Raw genomic sequence first — 18,754 nt, forward strand, 5'->3', positions numbered from 1 at the left:
TTTATCATTTTAAAGATAAACAAAACAAAACTAAAAGCGCTAAATAATAAAACAAATAATAACAATGAGTTCGATGGCCCTCAACATCTTAAGTTATTATATTAGTTTGTATAATAATTAATATTGTATATAAATAAATAAATAAATAAACTGCTGCTTGTCCAAATAAATTGTAATTCACTTGAATTCACATTTTATCAACTTGGGGCTCATTACTTTGTTCTTAGCTAACTAATTTACAAAAACTGTTAATCAAGCAGTCTCTGCTTTTGTTTGCGCTGTCAACATACTTGGCCTAAACTCAATATTGTTTATTCACACTTTAGCAAAGCATGTTGAACGGAGTACAGAAATTTCGTAAAATAAAAATCCCGATATAGAAAAACGCGTAAAAAAAAATTGTAGTTAAATGTATAAAAATTTTAAGTGAATCCAAAATTTATCTCGTGTATATCCGTGCAACTGATATTTATAATTATCTGACTTTAACCATAAACTCAACATATTCAATTGCAAGTCACAGAAAATGCCTTCGATGCGTGAGCTGAGATTAGTGCGCGGCGCGCAGCGTCTGCTGAGCCGCCAGCCGCGTGCGCGTTGCATGGCGCTGCGCACGTTTGCGGGCAAGTGCGAGAAGCCCAAGGGCGTGGTCGTGGGCGTTTACCAGCAGGAAGGCGACAAGCCCATACGCTCCTCGGAGAACGCGCTGGCGCTGGACGATGCCGTGGGCGGCAAGATACTGAGTCTGATACGCGAGCGCGGCATGAACGGCCGCCCGGGCAAGGGGATACTGTTCAGCGGGCTGGAGGGCGACTACTCGGCGGTGGCAGTGGTGGGCATGGGCCCAGCTGGCGCCGCCTACAACGATCACGAGCAGCTCGACGAGGGCATGGAGAACACGCGCATAGCTGCGGGCACGGGCGCGCGCGCGCTGCAGCTGCAGCGCATGCATGAGGTGCATGTGGACGCCATGGACTACGCGGAGCAGGCGGCGGAGGGCGCTGCGCTGGCCGTGTGGCGCTACAATGCCAACAAGCGCAAGAAGAATCGCATGCCCACGCCCAAGCTGAGCATGTACGGCAAGGGCGATCACGACGCGTGGGTGCGTGGACTGTTCAAGGCGGAGTCGCAGAATCTGGCGCGTCGTCTCACCGACACGCCTGCCAATCAAATGACGCCCTCGATCTTTGCACAGGCCACAGTGGATGCGCTTTGTCCCTGCGGCGTTTCGGTGGAAGTGCGCTCCATGGACTGGATCGAGGACATGAGCTTGAACTCGTTCCTCATGATTGCCAAGGGCAGCTGCGAGCCGCCACTGCTGCTCGAGTGCACCTACTGCGGCAGCTCGCCCGAGGACAAGACGGTGCTGCTGCTCGGCCTGGGCCTGACCTTCAACAGCGGCGGACTGTGTCTCAAAAATAAAAACGGCATGGACGAGTATCGCGGCGCCATGGCCGGCGCCGCTGTCTGCGTGGGCGTACTGCGCGCTGCCGCTGCGCTGTCGCTGCCCATGAACATCTCGGCGGTGTTGCCGCTATGCGAGCACATGCCCTCGGGCATGGCGGTCAAGTGCGGCGATGTGGTCACTCTGCTCAATGGCGTCACTATGGGCATTAAGGATGTGGGCAAGGCGCCCGTTGTAATGATGGCCGATCCTTTGCTCTACGCACAGGCCACGTTCAAGCCCAAGCTGATTATCGATGTGGGCACAGTGGCGCAGGGCGTCAACTGCGGCTTGGGCGGCAGCGCCACCGGACTGTGGACCAACTCGAACTTCCTTGCCAAGCAGTTCGCCAAGGCTGGCGGCATTACAGGCGATCGCATCTGGCGCATGCCGCTCTTCCGCTACTTCAAGGAGATCGTCACCGACAACACCACCTACGATCTGAGCAACACGGGCCGTGGACCCGCCTCCAGCTGCCTGGCCGCTGCGGTGCTGCACACGCTTGTGCCTTGCCTGGATTGGGCTCATCTGGACATACGCGGCACCGGCATGTTGACCAAGGTCAATCCGCTGCCCTATCTGCTGAAGGATCGCATGACGGGACGACCCACGCGCACCATCATCCAGCTCATGTACCAGCTCGCCTGCGCTGGCCAGTAAACGCTCCAGACAGAGCCAGAGAGCCAAGGCACATGTATTTGGACTAGATTGAAAATTTGTAGAAAGTTTATTTTGCTGTTGGTTATTATTAAATTTAATGTTGACTAAAATCGAATCCGTTGCGTTTCGACTTCATGCCACAAGCTGTTGCAATAGCTGGCGCGGCATTGTGGCGCCACCAATGTCAAGTTGCACATTAAACTTTTATTTGTATTGAGCTGTTGCAGTTTGCAAGCTGCAAATTTGTTTGCTCTTTATGGTGTAAATTACACAGCAAAGAGTAATTGCAAATTTTAGTAGCGTAATTAAAGCAAGTTCAAGGAACTTTCATTGCTTAAAGGATATGCAATACTCAATACTATTTAAAGTATGCTTGAGTATTGATTATAAAACAAAGCAATTGACTGACGTCTGTTTAAAAACTTCAGCAAAATGTAGAATATTCCAAGCAGAAGCACAAAACGTTCCATATTGTTGTTCTATCTATAAAATTGAATAATTTAATAAAATCTTACTCTTTTAGTCTTAGATAATAACAAACATTACTAAAAGCAAATCAAGCACAACACACTAAAGGAAAAATCTTATTTATGCAGCTTTTATATTTTTTTTGTTAACTTCATATTTATTCTTATTTATTTACTTTTACTTTGTCGAATTAAAATGTAATAAAAATGCAATGCAAATGAATTTGTCTGCATGATTTGCATCAATGCGCACATAACTGAAGCAATTTGCAAGAGTCCTTAAACGATTCGCACTCAATCTCAATGCCCTGGCTGCTAGTCACAAATTATGAATTGCTTTCGTGGTTCTCTTGGCTTTCAATTAGCAACATAGGCATGCATTTAAGTCCTGGTTACCAAGGCAAACAAGCCTAAGCACACACGCATATGCATGCATGTGTGTGTATGCGTGTGCTAGCACTAAAGCAGTAAATTAAACACACACTGGTAACAACAACAACAACAGCAATTGGAGAAATTGAGGCAAAGGGCAGACTTTGTGGCTAATGGTCAAATGGAATTTTCGTAAATTAGCATTAATTAATCAATGTAGCAAATGAATTTCTAAGCTGGATTTGTGCAAGGTGAGCTGGCAGCCAGCAGGCAAGCCAAGTCATTAAATAAATAAAAGCAGCGCTAGGACTATGTCGACTGCGTATGTGTGTGTGTGTAATCAAGTTGTTTGTGATTTGACATTTGAAAGCGAGATTAAATTTGACTGTGCCCAAATGCTGCCAGCCACAGGCACGCACACTTACACACACGCACACACACACCTACGCATGTAAGCCAAAGCCAAAACATTTTGGTGGCAAGAACAACAAGTTTAGCGTTGCTGCAGCTGCTGCATTGGCTTTGCCAGCTGCCAGCTGCCAGCTGCCTGCAGTTCGCAAATACGGCAACATTTGCACACTGCTGTGTGTGTTTGTGTGTTGGCAAATTAAATATTGTGCCAAGACATGGCAGCAATTGTAAATTGCCAACTGTGTTTAGCCCTAATGTTATGTGCTCAAATATAAAGCAGCAAAGCTTGACTGCTGCCTATCAAAAGATCAACGGCATTGATTGGGAACTGACTTGGCTTAGGGGCGCGCAACGTTTTCGCAACAATTTATGACAAACAATTTATGCAGCCAAATTGTATTTAAAGCTAAGACACCTGCGTGGTCTCATTCCCTTCTCTCTCTCTCTCTCCTTTTCGCTAAGCTTTCGATATTCAATCAAAATGTGCAAAAATCAATTGCTTATCGCACTTGCACGCTAATCAGACAACATTTATATGTACAAACATCAAATCAAAAATAGCTTATGTGAGCACACACACACACACACGCACACACAGACGTTTGTATATTTAGCATAGCATACTTTGCAGCGCGCGCGCGTCGTAAGAAAAGCTGCAGCGTTTATCGCCGTAAATTCGATTTGCGCTTCAATCAACACCTGCAAAACACACACACATACGCACGCACACACACATACATATACACCACAGCAACCTTAGCTACTGAGTTTGTCTGATGTGTAATTGAAAATGACAGACAGAGACAGTTTGACAGCCCAGACGAACGCCAGAGGGAGTTAAATCGAAAAAGGGGCGGGGGCAATGACTCTAGCCAAGCAAATGTTAAATGCTAAATAAGTCAACAGTCGAACTAACCAAAGTGCAATATCGTTAAGCACATTTTTGGCTGCCTTTGCGAATAAATCTAAATAAATAAATAAGAGTTCAGAGCTACAATTTTAAATGCAAAACTTAGTGCTCAATATAAAAACCAATTCAATTTCAGAGCAGCTTTGATGAAATTTATAAAAAATTCTATCTAGACAATTTATTTGCTGCAAATTAAAAGCTTAAAATGTTAGCATTAAATAACAAAAGTTTACACTGAAATGAACAACACAACAGAAAACCATTTTTGTCTGACATATATGGCTAAATCAAATTCTATAAGATTGTTAGGCAATTAGAAAATATATCTGCATTGTATACAGTCAATAGATTTTATATTTTAATAGTTTGATCAAGCTAAAGGTAACAATCAGTTACTTTCAATAACTTTTTTCATAAAGGAAAAAGTAAAATTTTAAATGAATTTATAAATTGCTACATATTTTAGTGTATTTTGTGTATAACTGTTATTAACATGATTATCATTTAATAAATATTACAAATACTCGTGGCTTTGAAATTGAATAAATTTTCTGGAATAAATTTAAAACATAAAACGTTCGGCAAACAGCAATTGCTAAAATGATATTAATACTAACAAAAACATATACATGTTGCTCTTCATATGTGTGTATGGGTGTGTGTGAATCTAAAATTTGATTGCTGCATATTCGCAATGAAATTAAGGAAATAAAAATCAAATGTGTAAGAAAATAAAAACAAAACATACACAAGCGACTCGCAATCAGCTCAAGTCGTAAGGCCAATTGGCTCAAGGCACATTAAACGACTGCAGAGAGAGCTTGGCAACTGAGTGGGGTGTGTGGGGGGGGTGTTGATGGGGAGTTAAGCAAGGCAAATGCAAGGATTTTTATTGCTTATTTGTTAAATGACTTGAAAAAGTTAATCAAGCGTGATTTTGATACGCCCCAGAGATAACGAATTAGTCTGTGTTTGTTTTCTTTTTTTTGTATGTTTGTTTGTGTGCATGTTTGCTTTGGTTTGCTGGCAAACAAAATGCATATTTGCTGGCTATAAAGGTAGCACATACGTAGACATTGGCGACACCTGTCGACGAACATTTTATGAATTAATAAAGATGCCAAAACGGCGCAAGGGGTGGGTGGTGTGGTGGGGTGGGGTGGCTGTGACTTTTGGCAATCAGTTTGTGCGTTCAGCTTATTAAACGCATTTTTACAACATGCTTAACAAGAATTTTCACTTTATATGCAAACATGTGAAACACTATAAACAAAAGAACGACACACACACACACACACATGAGCGCCAGTTGTGGCAGCAACAACAAATTTCCTTTCTATTAAATTTTACAGTAAACTGAATTTACACCCAAGCCAAAGCATCAACAACAGCAACAGCAACAACAACAACAAAAGGCGTTATTAAACAGCATGAAAATTGCCAAGCACATTGAAGGGGCGCTCTCCATCTCTCTTTTGGCTTTTCTCTGTTTTGCTTATTGTTGTTACTGTTGGCGCTGCTGTTGGCGCTTCCTGCTCAACTTGTTCGCTTCATATTGCCAATGGCAGCAACAAAATGGCACAAAATGGCGACACCTGCTGTTGCAAATTAGAAAAATAAGATGTTTCATAAAAAATATGAAATGTCAGAGGCAAATGCGAGCAAAAAGGCGCAAAAATATACAAAACACATGCAAAGGACATAACAGGTGAAAGCGACGGGGGTTGGCTCAAGACCTACGAACAGCAGCGGGAGCAGCTGGGTAGGGGGGGTAAGCAACATTATAGCATATTAGCAAACAAATATAAAGCCAATATATGAAAGGCAGATTGCTGTTATGGCTCTTTGGCTTTAATGTGTTGACGTCAAACGTTTCTCATACTTACGAAGGCTACAAAGCAAAAGCGCGAGATAAACACAAAATTCAATTGAAATAAGATTAATTTTTAATCCTTTTAGCTTTGCAGATTACTCATTAATCAGAGCAACAATAGGCAGAATTTACTTTATTCTAGTTAGTAACAATATCAATTGAATCATATTAAAGCAAAGCTGCAGCACAAATTCAAATTTTGTTGACCTGCAAGCTACTCAAAGATCTTTTACATTCCAAATCAAACTTCTATGCGCCTACAATTGCATTTTATAATTTCCTATTTCATTTGATATTAAAATTTATTTAATGCTTGCTTAGTTTACTCTGCAGTTCGCTTAGAAATTTATTTAGCTTGCATGAAGTGCGCTTGGGCAATTTCTATTGTCTTTCCAACTAGACTGTAATTGAAAATGAAAAAACTCAAGCCGTGTTTACAGTTCATGCGGCTTTGGCTTTGCTGCCAGCTTATTATGCTAAACGCAGTCAACAACTTGGTCTTGAACTCTGAACCTGCTGGTAACCCCACAGACAAGCGTTGAAGCAGCTACAAGAGGGGGGAAGCTTATCAAACATTTGCTTACAGCGATTGGGCACAAAAGTCATTTAAAGTTGAATGCCAGTTAGCCAGGTTTGTGTTCTTACCGCTTTCAATTGCAGCCACATCGAGGCGAGGCGAGGCTAAAGTTGGCTAAAGATGCAGCAGCAGCAGCAACGGCAGCAAACAAACAGAGCAAAGGGAAACAAATCTAATAAAATCAGCAGATGATGGTCATTAGACCGAAAAGTAATTTCATTTATTCGCAAACTCGATTTGTTGCTTTGTAGCGTCGCAGCGAGCGCACGAGTGCCCGACCCTGGCCCGCCCCGCTGCCCCTTGGACGGTTAGCCGGGGTCGAGCTCTTGGCGCTGCTCGCTTCTCGGTTGTATGTGTCCAAGTAATCGGGAATTGGAAACGTAGTCGTTGACGGGTCGAGAGCAAAATCAAAGCAGCGAAGCGTTCAACCAACGTTGCGAGCATAAAAACAAACAAACGGCTGCAGCAGCAACAAAAGGAGAAACTTCCAAGGCAGACAAAGTGAGTAAAAAGAGGAAATCGCAGAACAAATTTCGCTTATAGATTTTTCTTAAGCAAAAGCAAAAACAAAACAACAACCAAAACGTGTCGTTAAAATTTTCTCTCGCTCCTCCGGCTCTGCAATAAAATTACAGCGAGACGCTGGCTGGCTGGATTAGTGAGCCTTGGAGCCGCCGCAGATCAGGAGTTGAGCGCACGTTGCGTTGAGGTAATAAAAATCGTCAGCCATACGCCCATACGCATTGGACCCACCTGTACTAACGTTGAGGGCAATAAAATATACGCGCAGCTAAGAGACTGCGCTGCTGTTGGTCGAAAAAACAAAAAGAAACCAAATTGTTGTTGGCTCAAATTTCAGCAAATGGACAAAATGTAAATGAAATGCTTATAAAATGAAATTTACTGCGCCAAACTCAATACCCAAAAGGCGCCAACGGCTCCAAATGCCATCAACTGTTCCATTGTTACGCAAGCTGGACAACTGGGTGGGAGATCTCTTAGTGGGAGTAGTGCTGCTGCTGCCATTTGTAATGGCACTTAAACGGAAATGAAATTAAGCGCAAAATGCTACAGTTGCCAGTCGTCAGTTGAAAACTCTCGCTCAGTTTGCCTCAGCTGCCGTGTGTAATTGAAATATATATTTTGTTGCCCCATCATCAAAATGTATGCTGAACACACAACACATTGCTCATATTTTCTCAAAAAGAAACACACACACACACACATACACACTCGGATACGGATACGCATTCGCTTGTGGTTTGTTTGGTTTCAAACAACTTTCACTCCATGGACTCATGCAAAATGCAACATGCACTCAGCCAAAGTTCGGGCAAGTTTTCCCTTTTTCGTATACCCTGCCTAGCCTATCAAGAGTTGTACAGATAAATTACCAGTCACCTTTTCGAGTGGCTGCCCACAATAAATGAAAAACTTTTACCAGTTGCTTGTATATTTTATTTGCAAGGCGACGATCGAATTATATATGTAACAGTTGAATAGCTCTGAGCTTTTTAGGTAAACAAATAGAAATCTCTAAATAATTGGCATATAAATATTATAGGAATAATATGCTTATACCATATGCTATCTGCCAGTCTACGCTCCCGCACTTAAAGCAGCAATCTGAGCTTGCTTACTGTTGGTTTTTCATTTGCGTAAAACTCAAGCATAACAAAATTACTCATACGCTCCTACACACTTACACATACATATGTGTGTATATTATTTATGTGTACACTCTTTAAGTGAATTTGTCAACTACTTTGCTTGACTTCACTCTGCTTTCTATCTGTCTCTATCTCCCTCTCTTTGGCAAAAAGTTCTTAAGTGACAGCATGGGCGTAGCCAGAATGTAATTTACGGGGAAGATATTGATGCAATATTACGTTTGGAATTTAGCAACTTTTATTTCTTGTTCTGCAAGTTTGATATTTCCAAAATGCTTTGCTTGTTTGCTTATTTTGTTCATAACATAACATAATAGACGGAAACATTTTCGGCAAGTAACAAATATAGAATATCTTACAACTTCCAAATTTGAATGCTGCTTTATTCAAATGGATCGCACAATTCTAATAGGGTGCCATTTCGCTGATGCGCAACTTATTAAAAATTGATATTTCACTGAAAGCTGCCTGTATATTATTTTCTTTTGTTGATGCTTGGCTAATTTGATTTCGCTGAGTTAGAGCCATTCTAAGTTGGAAATTAAAATATATACAGTATTAAATATAGTTTAACTAGCTATCAACTTCTTTTTGTTTTAGCTTGTCAAATGAGTTAATATATATATCTAGCTGGATTTAATTGGTGCACATATTTCAATATCAATAGCAAAGCAAGCAAGAAAAAGATAGCAATAGCAGTGTGTGATCAGCTGCTTATCTGCTTTTACACGTGCGCACTTACAAAAGTCAAAGAGGCCGCCAATGTAATTTAATGCAGCGCCGCCATCTTGGTTTTTACGCTCAGAAGTCAAAGCGCTCTGAGTGGATAAGCGTATGCATTTAAGCAGCGCAGTCGACTTTGGCAAAGTCAATGCAGCGCCTCCATCTTTTTTTTTACGCTCTCAGAAGTCAAAGGGCTCCGAGCGAATTAAAATTAGCATGGAAGCAGCGCAGTCGACTTTGGCAAGCAAGGAAGACAGAGACAGCTGCGTGTGCTCAGCTGTTTATCTGATTTTACACATACGCACATAAAAATGTCTAGGAGGCCGCCAATCAAAGCTGCCAGAATCTCCTAAGCAAATAAAGTTGCTAAAAATTATGTAAAAATTGCCAGAAAAATGCTAAATCAATAAATATGGTTTAACTAGTCTAAGAATTTTTTTTTGCTTATCAAATAAGTTAATATGAGTACATTTTCCGATTTGGAGAAAAAGGGAGTTAAAAGTGAGCAACTAAGTTAAGTACATGTTCCGATGTAATTTGTGCAATCAATTTCAAAAAGGTATAAAAATTCAAACAAAAAATACAAAATATCTTAATTTTCGTCGCATGGGTTGCACAAGATATTTTAATAGGCCAGTTGCCCTCTCTACATCCAACTGGCTACACCCATGAGTGATAGCTTGCAACTTGTAGCATACACCTTTGTGGATTGCATATAATTTGCTTAGGCAAGTTGTGATTTGATTTAGGTCAGCATCTTTGATAAATTGATGAGCACTTAATGAGCAGAAGAGGCAGCAGCAGCAGCAACAGCAGCTTGAAGACACTTTGTCGGCCCAAGTGCTTATCAATAAATTATGTACTAAAAGTGCACGTAATTGCATTACGCACACGAAAGGATATCATTAATGACATTGCTCAGCTTAGCGCCGCTCAGCTGCTCTTTAGAAATATAGCACTTTATGAACAATTCACGCCCAAGTAAAAAGCGCAATGCAAAAAAGGAAAAGTTTAGCACTGGCAACGGCCAAGCCAAAGCAGGAAAATGCAGCTTAACAAGCAAAAGAAGAGCTATGCGGAGGTGAAGAGGAAAACTAACAATATCTTTGCTTTTGCGAACAGTTTGTGCATAGCAGACTGCCAGCAGCTTTCCTTTTTTTTATTCGTGTTATGCATTTTTTTTCTCACACGCTGCTTCATGGCTGCAGTTGATACCCTGGAATTATTGTTCAACAATTTTGATTGTTTTTAAATAAAAAACTATTTTAGTTACACAGATTTGATCGCAAGCGTAAATGCAATGCACTGTCATCCATTACATAAATTGTAGATTTCAAAGCGTCCATCTTTGATTAGGCTGCTCAAATTTGCTTGCTGACAAAAGCTGACAAAGACGCAATTGATATTGTAAGCTACAAGCTTAGACTATTACATCTAGCAGCAGCTTTAGTCAATGAAACTTGAATATATATTGAATATATTCATTTCAATGGGTATCCAATAGCAATAACACTCAAGCTGCAGTCATTAGTTTGTTTCTTTTTTTTGTTTCTTCGCTGCTGTACAAAGCTGTTCACAACTTGCTGTTGTCTGTAGTTGAGCGCCTCGTTCTTTTAGCGCCCGCACTTCTATTAGCGTGCATTCTTTTTTGCTGCGCGCTGCCGCTTTTTTGTGGCCGTGCCAGCCTTGCAGTCATGGGCGCGGGCGGCAACAGCTCATTCATTCATTCGTTATGGCCACGCGGCAACAAAGCGTGAATTACCGCCATTTTGTGCACTTTGAACGCCATGTTGCCATTTTTATCGTTCTGTTGCCGTTGCCGTTGCCGTTGCTTGTTGCAACTGCCGCCGCCGCTGCTGCTGCTGCTGCTGTTGCCTTTGCCTGCTGGTTGCTGCAGGGCTTTTGAGTAAAGTAATTGCCCGGTGCCAAAGCTGACGCCAAGGATGCAGCCATGGGGGCTGTAGCGTTGAAGCTTTTTAGCGTCTTATTGAAACTGATAATTGATTTATGTATTTATGCTCATTTTTAATTAATTAATACGCTTAGCAGCGCGAATGCAATTTGCTGCTTTTGCAGCAAATAAATCAAACTGCCGGAGTAAATTAAAAATTATTTGATTTTAATTCAACGCACTCGCATAAAAGCGCAGCAAAAAACGCGACGCAGCGCAGCGCATAAAAATACAATTTGCATGGCAAATATATTTTTAGCAAACCGCTCAAATATGCATGCATTTTAAATATTAACTAAATATGCGGTCTCCACGCCAATAAAATTGACAATAAAGAATGCAGCGAGCACAATAACTACAAAAATAAAAAAAAAAAAAAAAACACACCACAAATACAGGCAAGAGCAAATAGTAGCATAGCATACGAGTGCATTCAAATGCTGCTGCTGCTAGTGTTTGAGTACACTCATGAAATTTTCATTATTCATAATTAACAAACCGCAGTCGCAGCACAAAACGTTGCTGCTGCAACAACAACCACTGCAAATGAAACCCAACAAAATGCAATTATATGCATGTTGTATAGCCGAGTGTGTTCTACAACGTTTGCCTTTAATTCAAATGAAATTTTGTCCACTTTACAAGTTGCTGTCAATGAGCGCACATAGTGTCGCCATGAAGTTCGATTTGTAATTAAGGCCAAAAGGGAACAAAAAATAAATATTGTTGCCAAAAAGTATGCACTGCAATTTCTCTAGATTTATTGATTGATGCAAATTGCTTTAAATAGTAAAAAATTATGAAAAGCAGCAATGAAAACTACTGCAACTTGTAAGCGAACTGCAGTTCGTAGCTTAAATGCAGGCAAACTTTATTTAGGCATTGATAATATGCCTGGCTAAAGCTCTTAATGTGCGTTGTCGCTTCCGTTTCCGCTGGCTACGTTGCGTAGTCCATTGTTCTGTTCAACTACGTAAAAGGTGAAATCAGTTGCAATATTATTTGCCAGCAGCAGCAGAAACCCCAAGCGCAGGCACTGCTGCGGTCAACTGCTGGACAGCGCTCCTCCTCATATGGTTATGGACAATGTTATGCTTTATTTGCAGTTTGTAGTGCGCTGTGTTGACCAACAGGCGCTCATAAACTTCCATTAGCCAACTCACAGAAATCCATTTGCATGTTGTTACTTACTTATATATGCGTGTGTATCTGTGTGTGCGTGTGTGTGTGTGTTTGGTTGTGTCATGTTATTGTTATTGTTGTTTTTGCAGCGTGTATATGAAAATTAAAATTGTTGACAATTGTCATTTATTTTTTCTGCTGCTTGCTTTACCCATGCTCCAGCTTTTGTTGTTGTTGTTGTCATTGTGTTGTCAGTGTTGTTACCGCGTTTATTGTTGTTGTTATTATTGTTGCTGCTGCTGCTTTTTCTGTTGTTGTCGCCAATGCCACACGCAACTAACCGCATTTTGATTGCAATGCATTCGCCCGAATCGTGCTGCTCGCCAAATTGAATGCATTTTCCGTGGCCTGTGTATGCAAAATGAAGAGAGAGAAAAAAAAACGATAACTGCGTATGGCAAAACTGCAGACTTGCCAGAGTGTGTGCGTACACTGAGAGAAAAAATTGGTATCTTTAAAATACCTTTGTGAGAGCTCAAGTTGCGAACTTAAATGCAATTTATTTAAAATATATTCATTGTTTGCCTAAGACAATAGTTATAATAAAATTAAAAATAAATAAAAATTAATAATAGAAACTCAAGTATTTTATTCATTGATAAGAATATGCTGCGAAAATATTCATTTGGTACACGACATAAAAGAAATATGGAATATTTGGATATTTGCAGTTCAGTATAAACTTTTTAAATAACAAATGCTGAAACTTGATGCCAATTTCTGTTTCTTTTATTTACTTATCTTATTTATCAGTGTACTGCTGTCAACAGGCACGCTCTAAAACATTTTGCTTCAGCCTTAGATATTGCTGCAAACGCAACTTGGCCTTGTTTTCTTAACGGTTTGCTCAGTGCGTTTACCGCGTTAGCTTTTCTTCTTCTCTTGCCCGCTTAAAGCAGAAACCTAACGCAGGTTGCACACGCGCCCAACAAACAGTCGCGCCAATTGAAAATTATATAAATACGTAAAATTAACAAAAACGCAATGCAATGTGGTTATCAAATAAGTGCGTATGTGTGTGCGTGATTTATATTGTCTGGCCAACACTCTGTTGCCCGCACTCTTTTTTAAGGCCTGGCAGTCACTCATTTGGCCCAGACAATTTACAAATTTTGCAATAACTGTTGCAGGCCCTGCTCATATATTTTGATAACACATTGAAAAGGACATACCGCTGCCCAAATTGCGGTTGCAAAAATACACACACACACGCAAAAATTCATATGCATACACATATGTGTAAATTGGGCATTGTGGTATCACTTGTTTTGGCCTGCAAACATGACAACAACACGCTCATAAAAGTTTTGCATAAAATTATTTAGTGCTAAACACATTAAAATACAAATGCCAGCAACAATCATCCACAGGCCATTTGCTAGTATGTGTATACTTTTGGCTAATTCAATTAAAATGCTCATACGCACACTATTGCGCTATTGACGCGTTAATATAACTGCAACAAAACAATTTCTGGTAGTGTTAACAGCGCTGGCACAGCATGAAAATTTGCGGCTAAGAATCTTGCAATAAATGCTAATAAATAAATATAAATTCGATTGATGCGCATCAAAGTAGTTATCAAATTATTGTGATTTATTTAAGCTTGTAAATTCTATGTTTTTAGCTTATTGTCAGTTTTAGTTGCTGCTATTTCATCTTAGACATTTCGCAGACTGTCTCAGTCTTATGTCTGGTCTATGACAGCGAACACACGCTTAAGTTCATTAAGCGTGAGGATATAACGCAATTATTCACTTACAATTTGCGCTACGTGGCGTTGCGCTTTGGCTATGTCAGCTTGTTTATATGTGTGGCGTATACGTAATTTGCTTTTGAGAGCAAAAAGATTGATACGGCTTGCAGGCTCGTCATTTGCAGAGTCAATAAGAGAGAGAGAGTTGCAAACACAAAAGTCAACAGACAGCAAGGCAGCTAATGCCATTAGAGGCAGCTACACACACACACACACACACACACACACAGCATAGATAGTGCGCGTGGCCCAGGCTGGAAAACAAAATGGAGTTACACTGGCTTAAGCCAAACCGCAGCTCATTGCAAGTCTGGCAAATAAAACCAATGTTGGTTCAGGACCCAAGTTGCAGCAGCTATAAATTTTTGGCCGCACTCCTCCCTTGTTGCCGCCGCTGTCGGGCTGCCAAAATGTTGCCAATAAGTTGAAAGGCTAAAGTTTTTTACATTGGTAACCGAAAAATATGCAAAGCAGTCATAATTTTACTTTGCAACGAAATATTTTTGTATAAAATTGTTAGCAAACAAACTTTTTTATGCTTCAACTAATTTCAATCAGGCTAACAAAAATGCGCTTCCATTCACGCCCTCCCCTCCCCGCGCCACCCCAAACGCTCTAACAGCCTAGCCAAAGCCAATGGAAAACACACGCAAAACTTTTGTCAATAATGCCGACGCCTTAAACCTAAAAACCCTCCAATCCTGCCCCTGCCACACTCTTGTCAAGACAAAGGCGCAAACACCAGGCGCACTGTCTAGAAATGATCCCATGCACCTGACGTGCTGCTCCAGCTACATCAGCTCAGTTTATTAAGTTGGGTGTCACCTTTACTGTTGTCGCCAGCCCCCTGGCCATTTTGCTTGGTCTCTCTCTCTCTCTCTCTCTCTCTCTCTGCTTGCAACTTTGTCTGCTTGTTTGTGTTGTCACTTCATCAGCATGTTGCTCCCCTCCCAAACTACAACTCCGATGCTTGAGGCAGCACTGCTTGCCTCTCTTTGCATGCGCATATACATGACCAAAGTATTATTAATATCAAGAGTTGTGAGTGAAATGGAAATTGGAATTGTTAACATTTCAGGTTTTGTGTGCACCTTTGGCATTTTATTGTTTATTGCTTGCCAAGCCATTAGCATAATTGTCAATTGCCATCAATAAAAAGTTTGCACTCTCACAGTTGAATGATTAGAATACTTATAACACCTACTGTGGGTGCCCCAGTCATTATATTTCCGAAAACAACATATCTCCATAAGAAGCTGAGATTAACAGCTGGATCTACTTAAAACTTTTACTTGGCTAAAGTACTTCAAAATGTTCTATTTGTTTAAACTCAATAGTCATTACTAATAATGAAGTTTGCTTGACTTAAGATCTATCAATCATTAAAAATAATTGTAAGTAAGCTAAACACAAATATTTTCGTATAGTGTTTGATTTATTTCACAGACTTTATGTGATTCTCTAGTTCAAGTCTATAGTCTATCGAATGTTTCAAGTTTAGTTTATTTCTTTTCTATAACTTTAATTAAGTTGTCGTAACAATCGAAGATAATCAAACATGCACTACATTTTTCTAGTTTGTATATATTAGACGCAGGTCTTCTGTGCTGCCAAAACCTATTTTAACTATACGTTAAGCACATTAATTAACTTTGCCGTTGGCCCATTGTTCGGCATTTGCTACTTGTTTGCAGGGCTTATCATTTAAGCCAAAAAAGTGGCCGAAAATTTGCGTGGGCCTCTTGCGCCAGCCAAGAAAACAATAACAAAATCAAAAGAGGGGGGAAGGAGTGGGATTGGCTGCAAGTGCGGCAAACAAAAAGTTTTAATGAGCTAGCACACACAGGTGAGAGCAGCTGCTAATTAACATTTAACGAAAATTCATTTAACTTTGTTGTATTAAGATAGATTGTGATACTTTTTATTCAGTATTATATTTATACTATATAATACATGGCAAATAGGCTGCAAATACACGCCTGTGGCAATTTAGTTAAGTAATATTTGTCATTTGCTAGCCATCTAGTGGAAATCCTTGGAAACTCGCTAACATGTTGACTCAAGTAGCTGCAAGCAGTGCTAGCTGTATGTGATAGCCAAGACGCCAACCGGAATGTAATTTAGGCGTGAAGTCTCTGCTAAATTTAGAGCAGTGCACTGAAGTGGAGCGCCAAATTTTAAATGTGAAACAAAAAATTGTTTTTATTTTTGTGTGTGTGTAAATTATTAAAATCTGCAGTTACTCTCATAGTGCTATGTAGAATAATACAACAAAATAATTTGCTGCCTGCCTACAGTTTCCTCGATACTCCAGACTGTTTCAAAAAAAGAGTTTTAAACTTGTGAGCAAGTAAGAGCTATGTTTAGCTTGGAAGTAGCTTTATACAGCTTAAGTCGCTTATTACTGGCTGTCATATACAGCTGTTGAATGTGAAACTACCCTCTTCGATTTGGCGCATGGCAAAGTGTATAAAAACAACGAAAACGAAGCAGCGCAGCCCACGCAAAGTTCCAGTTCGCTCGTGAACAGCCTTTCGAAACGTTGTGTGCTCGCAACACAACAGAGCAGGCGGATGCGTGACTAATACATTCGAATAAAAAGGCTCACAGTAAAAAGAATCAAGTGAGGCGCAGGCAGCGCAAAAAGCGCACAGTGCAAAGAGACAGAAAAAAGAAACAGTGTCAAATGGATTCCTAGCATACTTATGCGAGTTGCAATTGTTTTAGATTAACGAATAAAAACGCTTACAAAGCGTATAAATTATTAAATTTAACAAAAATGTGACCCAATTGCAGACGTGATTAAAAACGACTCCCGTTTCATATATATAAAATAACAACAACAACAACAAAAACAACAACGACAAAGAAAGAAAATCAGCGCAGCTGAAAAATTGCATTTACTTGCGGACATGCGACACAAGCGAACGATATCAATAAAAAAGAATGTGCATAAAATAAAATTTGCAATTTAATTTTTGCGCTGTGGCTCTGTTTGAACGTGAGCATTTTCCACATATTTTTGTATGACAATTAAACGGGGCTCGCTTTTGAATACGTATACGTGTACGTATATGCGTATGCGTGTGAGTTTTTGTGTGTATGTCTGTGTGGGTAGCAGCCCCAAACACAGCTGATTTCGCCAAGACGACACACACTCTGCCCAACGGGGCGAGAGCGCGCAAGGAGAGAGCGCGCAGACTCGAACAACGCACAACTCCAACATCAACAGTGACTTTTGCCTGCTGTGCTGAGCTGAGCTGCTGCTGCTGTTGTTGGCCTAACGTAACGTAACGAGTTTTGAGACACGCCACACGCACCACGCCATCGACTAAGTGCACGTAATACAGCCATATAATCAAAAGGTACAAGACGAACCATTCGAGCCCGCAGGTCAACAGCTCCAATTGCCTGCTCCATACATATTCGACTGTGTGTGCGTACGCCCATGTGTGTGTATGTGTGTGTGTGTGTGTGTGCTCCATCTGTATGTGTGTGGTAAGTGCATAAATTGTAACATCTCGCATGGTGCTTGGCCAAGTTTTACTGGCCAGCGAAATGAGCTCAAATGAAATATTTATGTGTTAAGGGCTAAACATCTCTTGCCAACAAATTCCCCAAACCGCCAACCAAAAAGCGCTTAGAGCCACTCCACATGTCAGTCTCTACTCATTATATACCAAACCCAACTTGTAGATTTGCAATTACAATGCGAAGCCAACCACAACCAGCTTGAGCATATTTATTATTAATATTGTGTGTTTCTCTGCCTAAATACACACACTGCGCATAATTATAATTATTGTTATGAATATTAAATGCTTAATTAAATAAATGGTATAAAGCATAAGCTCGAAGCACGATGGTTCAGCTAATTCGTTAATTCGCCCATTGAGCTCATTTCTATTTAGTCTTCTAATTCAAGCCCTCGAATTATTTGTCAGCCTTTTTATATTTTTATATAATATGTAGTTATAATTAATTTAGTCATAAACAGAGCTCGCAAATAGCAGCTATGAGTTTTAAAAAGTCAGACAAAGGTTTAGCTGCCATTTTTAAAAAATTTTAAGATTATTTTATTTATTTTTAATTGGAAATATTTCAATAATGTAGCCAGAGCAACTGAGGCCTTCTGGCTGTTTTTGTATATATTACCTAAATGTTATTAAAATCAATTGCATATTTCTAAATTTGCATTTATATTTTAAGCATTATAAAAGCTCTGTTTTTAAATGTGACATATTTTGGTGAATGAAGCTTTGTTATTTAGATGTCAATCCAAATTCTAAGCACCTGTTTTTCCACAGAAGAATCTTGTATACATTGGGGGCAGCTCACAAACATATTGAGGTTGAAATCCAGCCATACGGCTGACTTGTTGTCAACACCTTGCACACACACACACACACATAGACACATGTTATTGTACATTGTCGACACTTGCATAGCTAATGCTGTTATTATTCATATTGAGGGATACATTTGATTTGCATTTCACTTTTGGTTTCAATTCTTCGACAGCTGCAGACACACTTCAAGCATCAAAAAGAAAGAACACTCTCAATAGTATTCTTAGCTCTCACACATATAGGAAACTATTTATTTTTGTTTTTAATTGAAAACATGTGCAACAGCTTCGAGCACGTTGCTGATTACATATTTCTAAATATATAATTGTCTAATTGCTGCTGCTGCTGCCGCCGCGTGTGTCAGTTAACAAGTAGGCATGGATACAAAGTTATTGTAGCTCACAACTGT

General features: G+C 40.2%; 1 protein-coding gene across 1 annotated transcript; it reads left to right on the forward strand.

The window, feature by feature from the left end:
* Positions 1-358: 358 nt before the first annotated feature.
* On the forward strand, positions 359-2,219 carry LOC108595113 (cytosol aminopeptidase-like). The gene has a single exon (XM_033293008.1). The coding sequence runs from the start codon at positions 527-529 to the stop codon at positions 2,102-2,104; it is 1,578 nt and encodes a 525-aa protein (XP_033148899.1). The 5' UTR covers positions 359-526; the 3' UTR covers positions 2,105-2,219.
* Positions 2,220-18,754: the final 16,535 nt, after the last annotated feature.

Source organism: Drosophila busckii, chromosome 2R, assembly GCF_011750605.1.
Source record: "Drosophila busckii strain San Diego stock center, stock number 13000-0081.31 chromosome 2R, ASM1175060v1, whole genome shotgun sequence".
NCBI lineage: Eukaryota > Metazoa > Arthropoda > Insecta > Diptera > Drosophilidae > Drosophila > Drosophila busckii.

Coding starts and splice junctions, on each gene's coding strand:
- LOC108595113 (XM_033293008.1), top strand. CDS start 527: ATGCCTTCGATGCGTGAGCTGAGATTAGTGCGCGGCGCGCAGCGTCTG.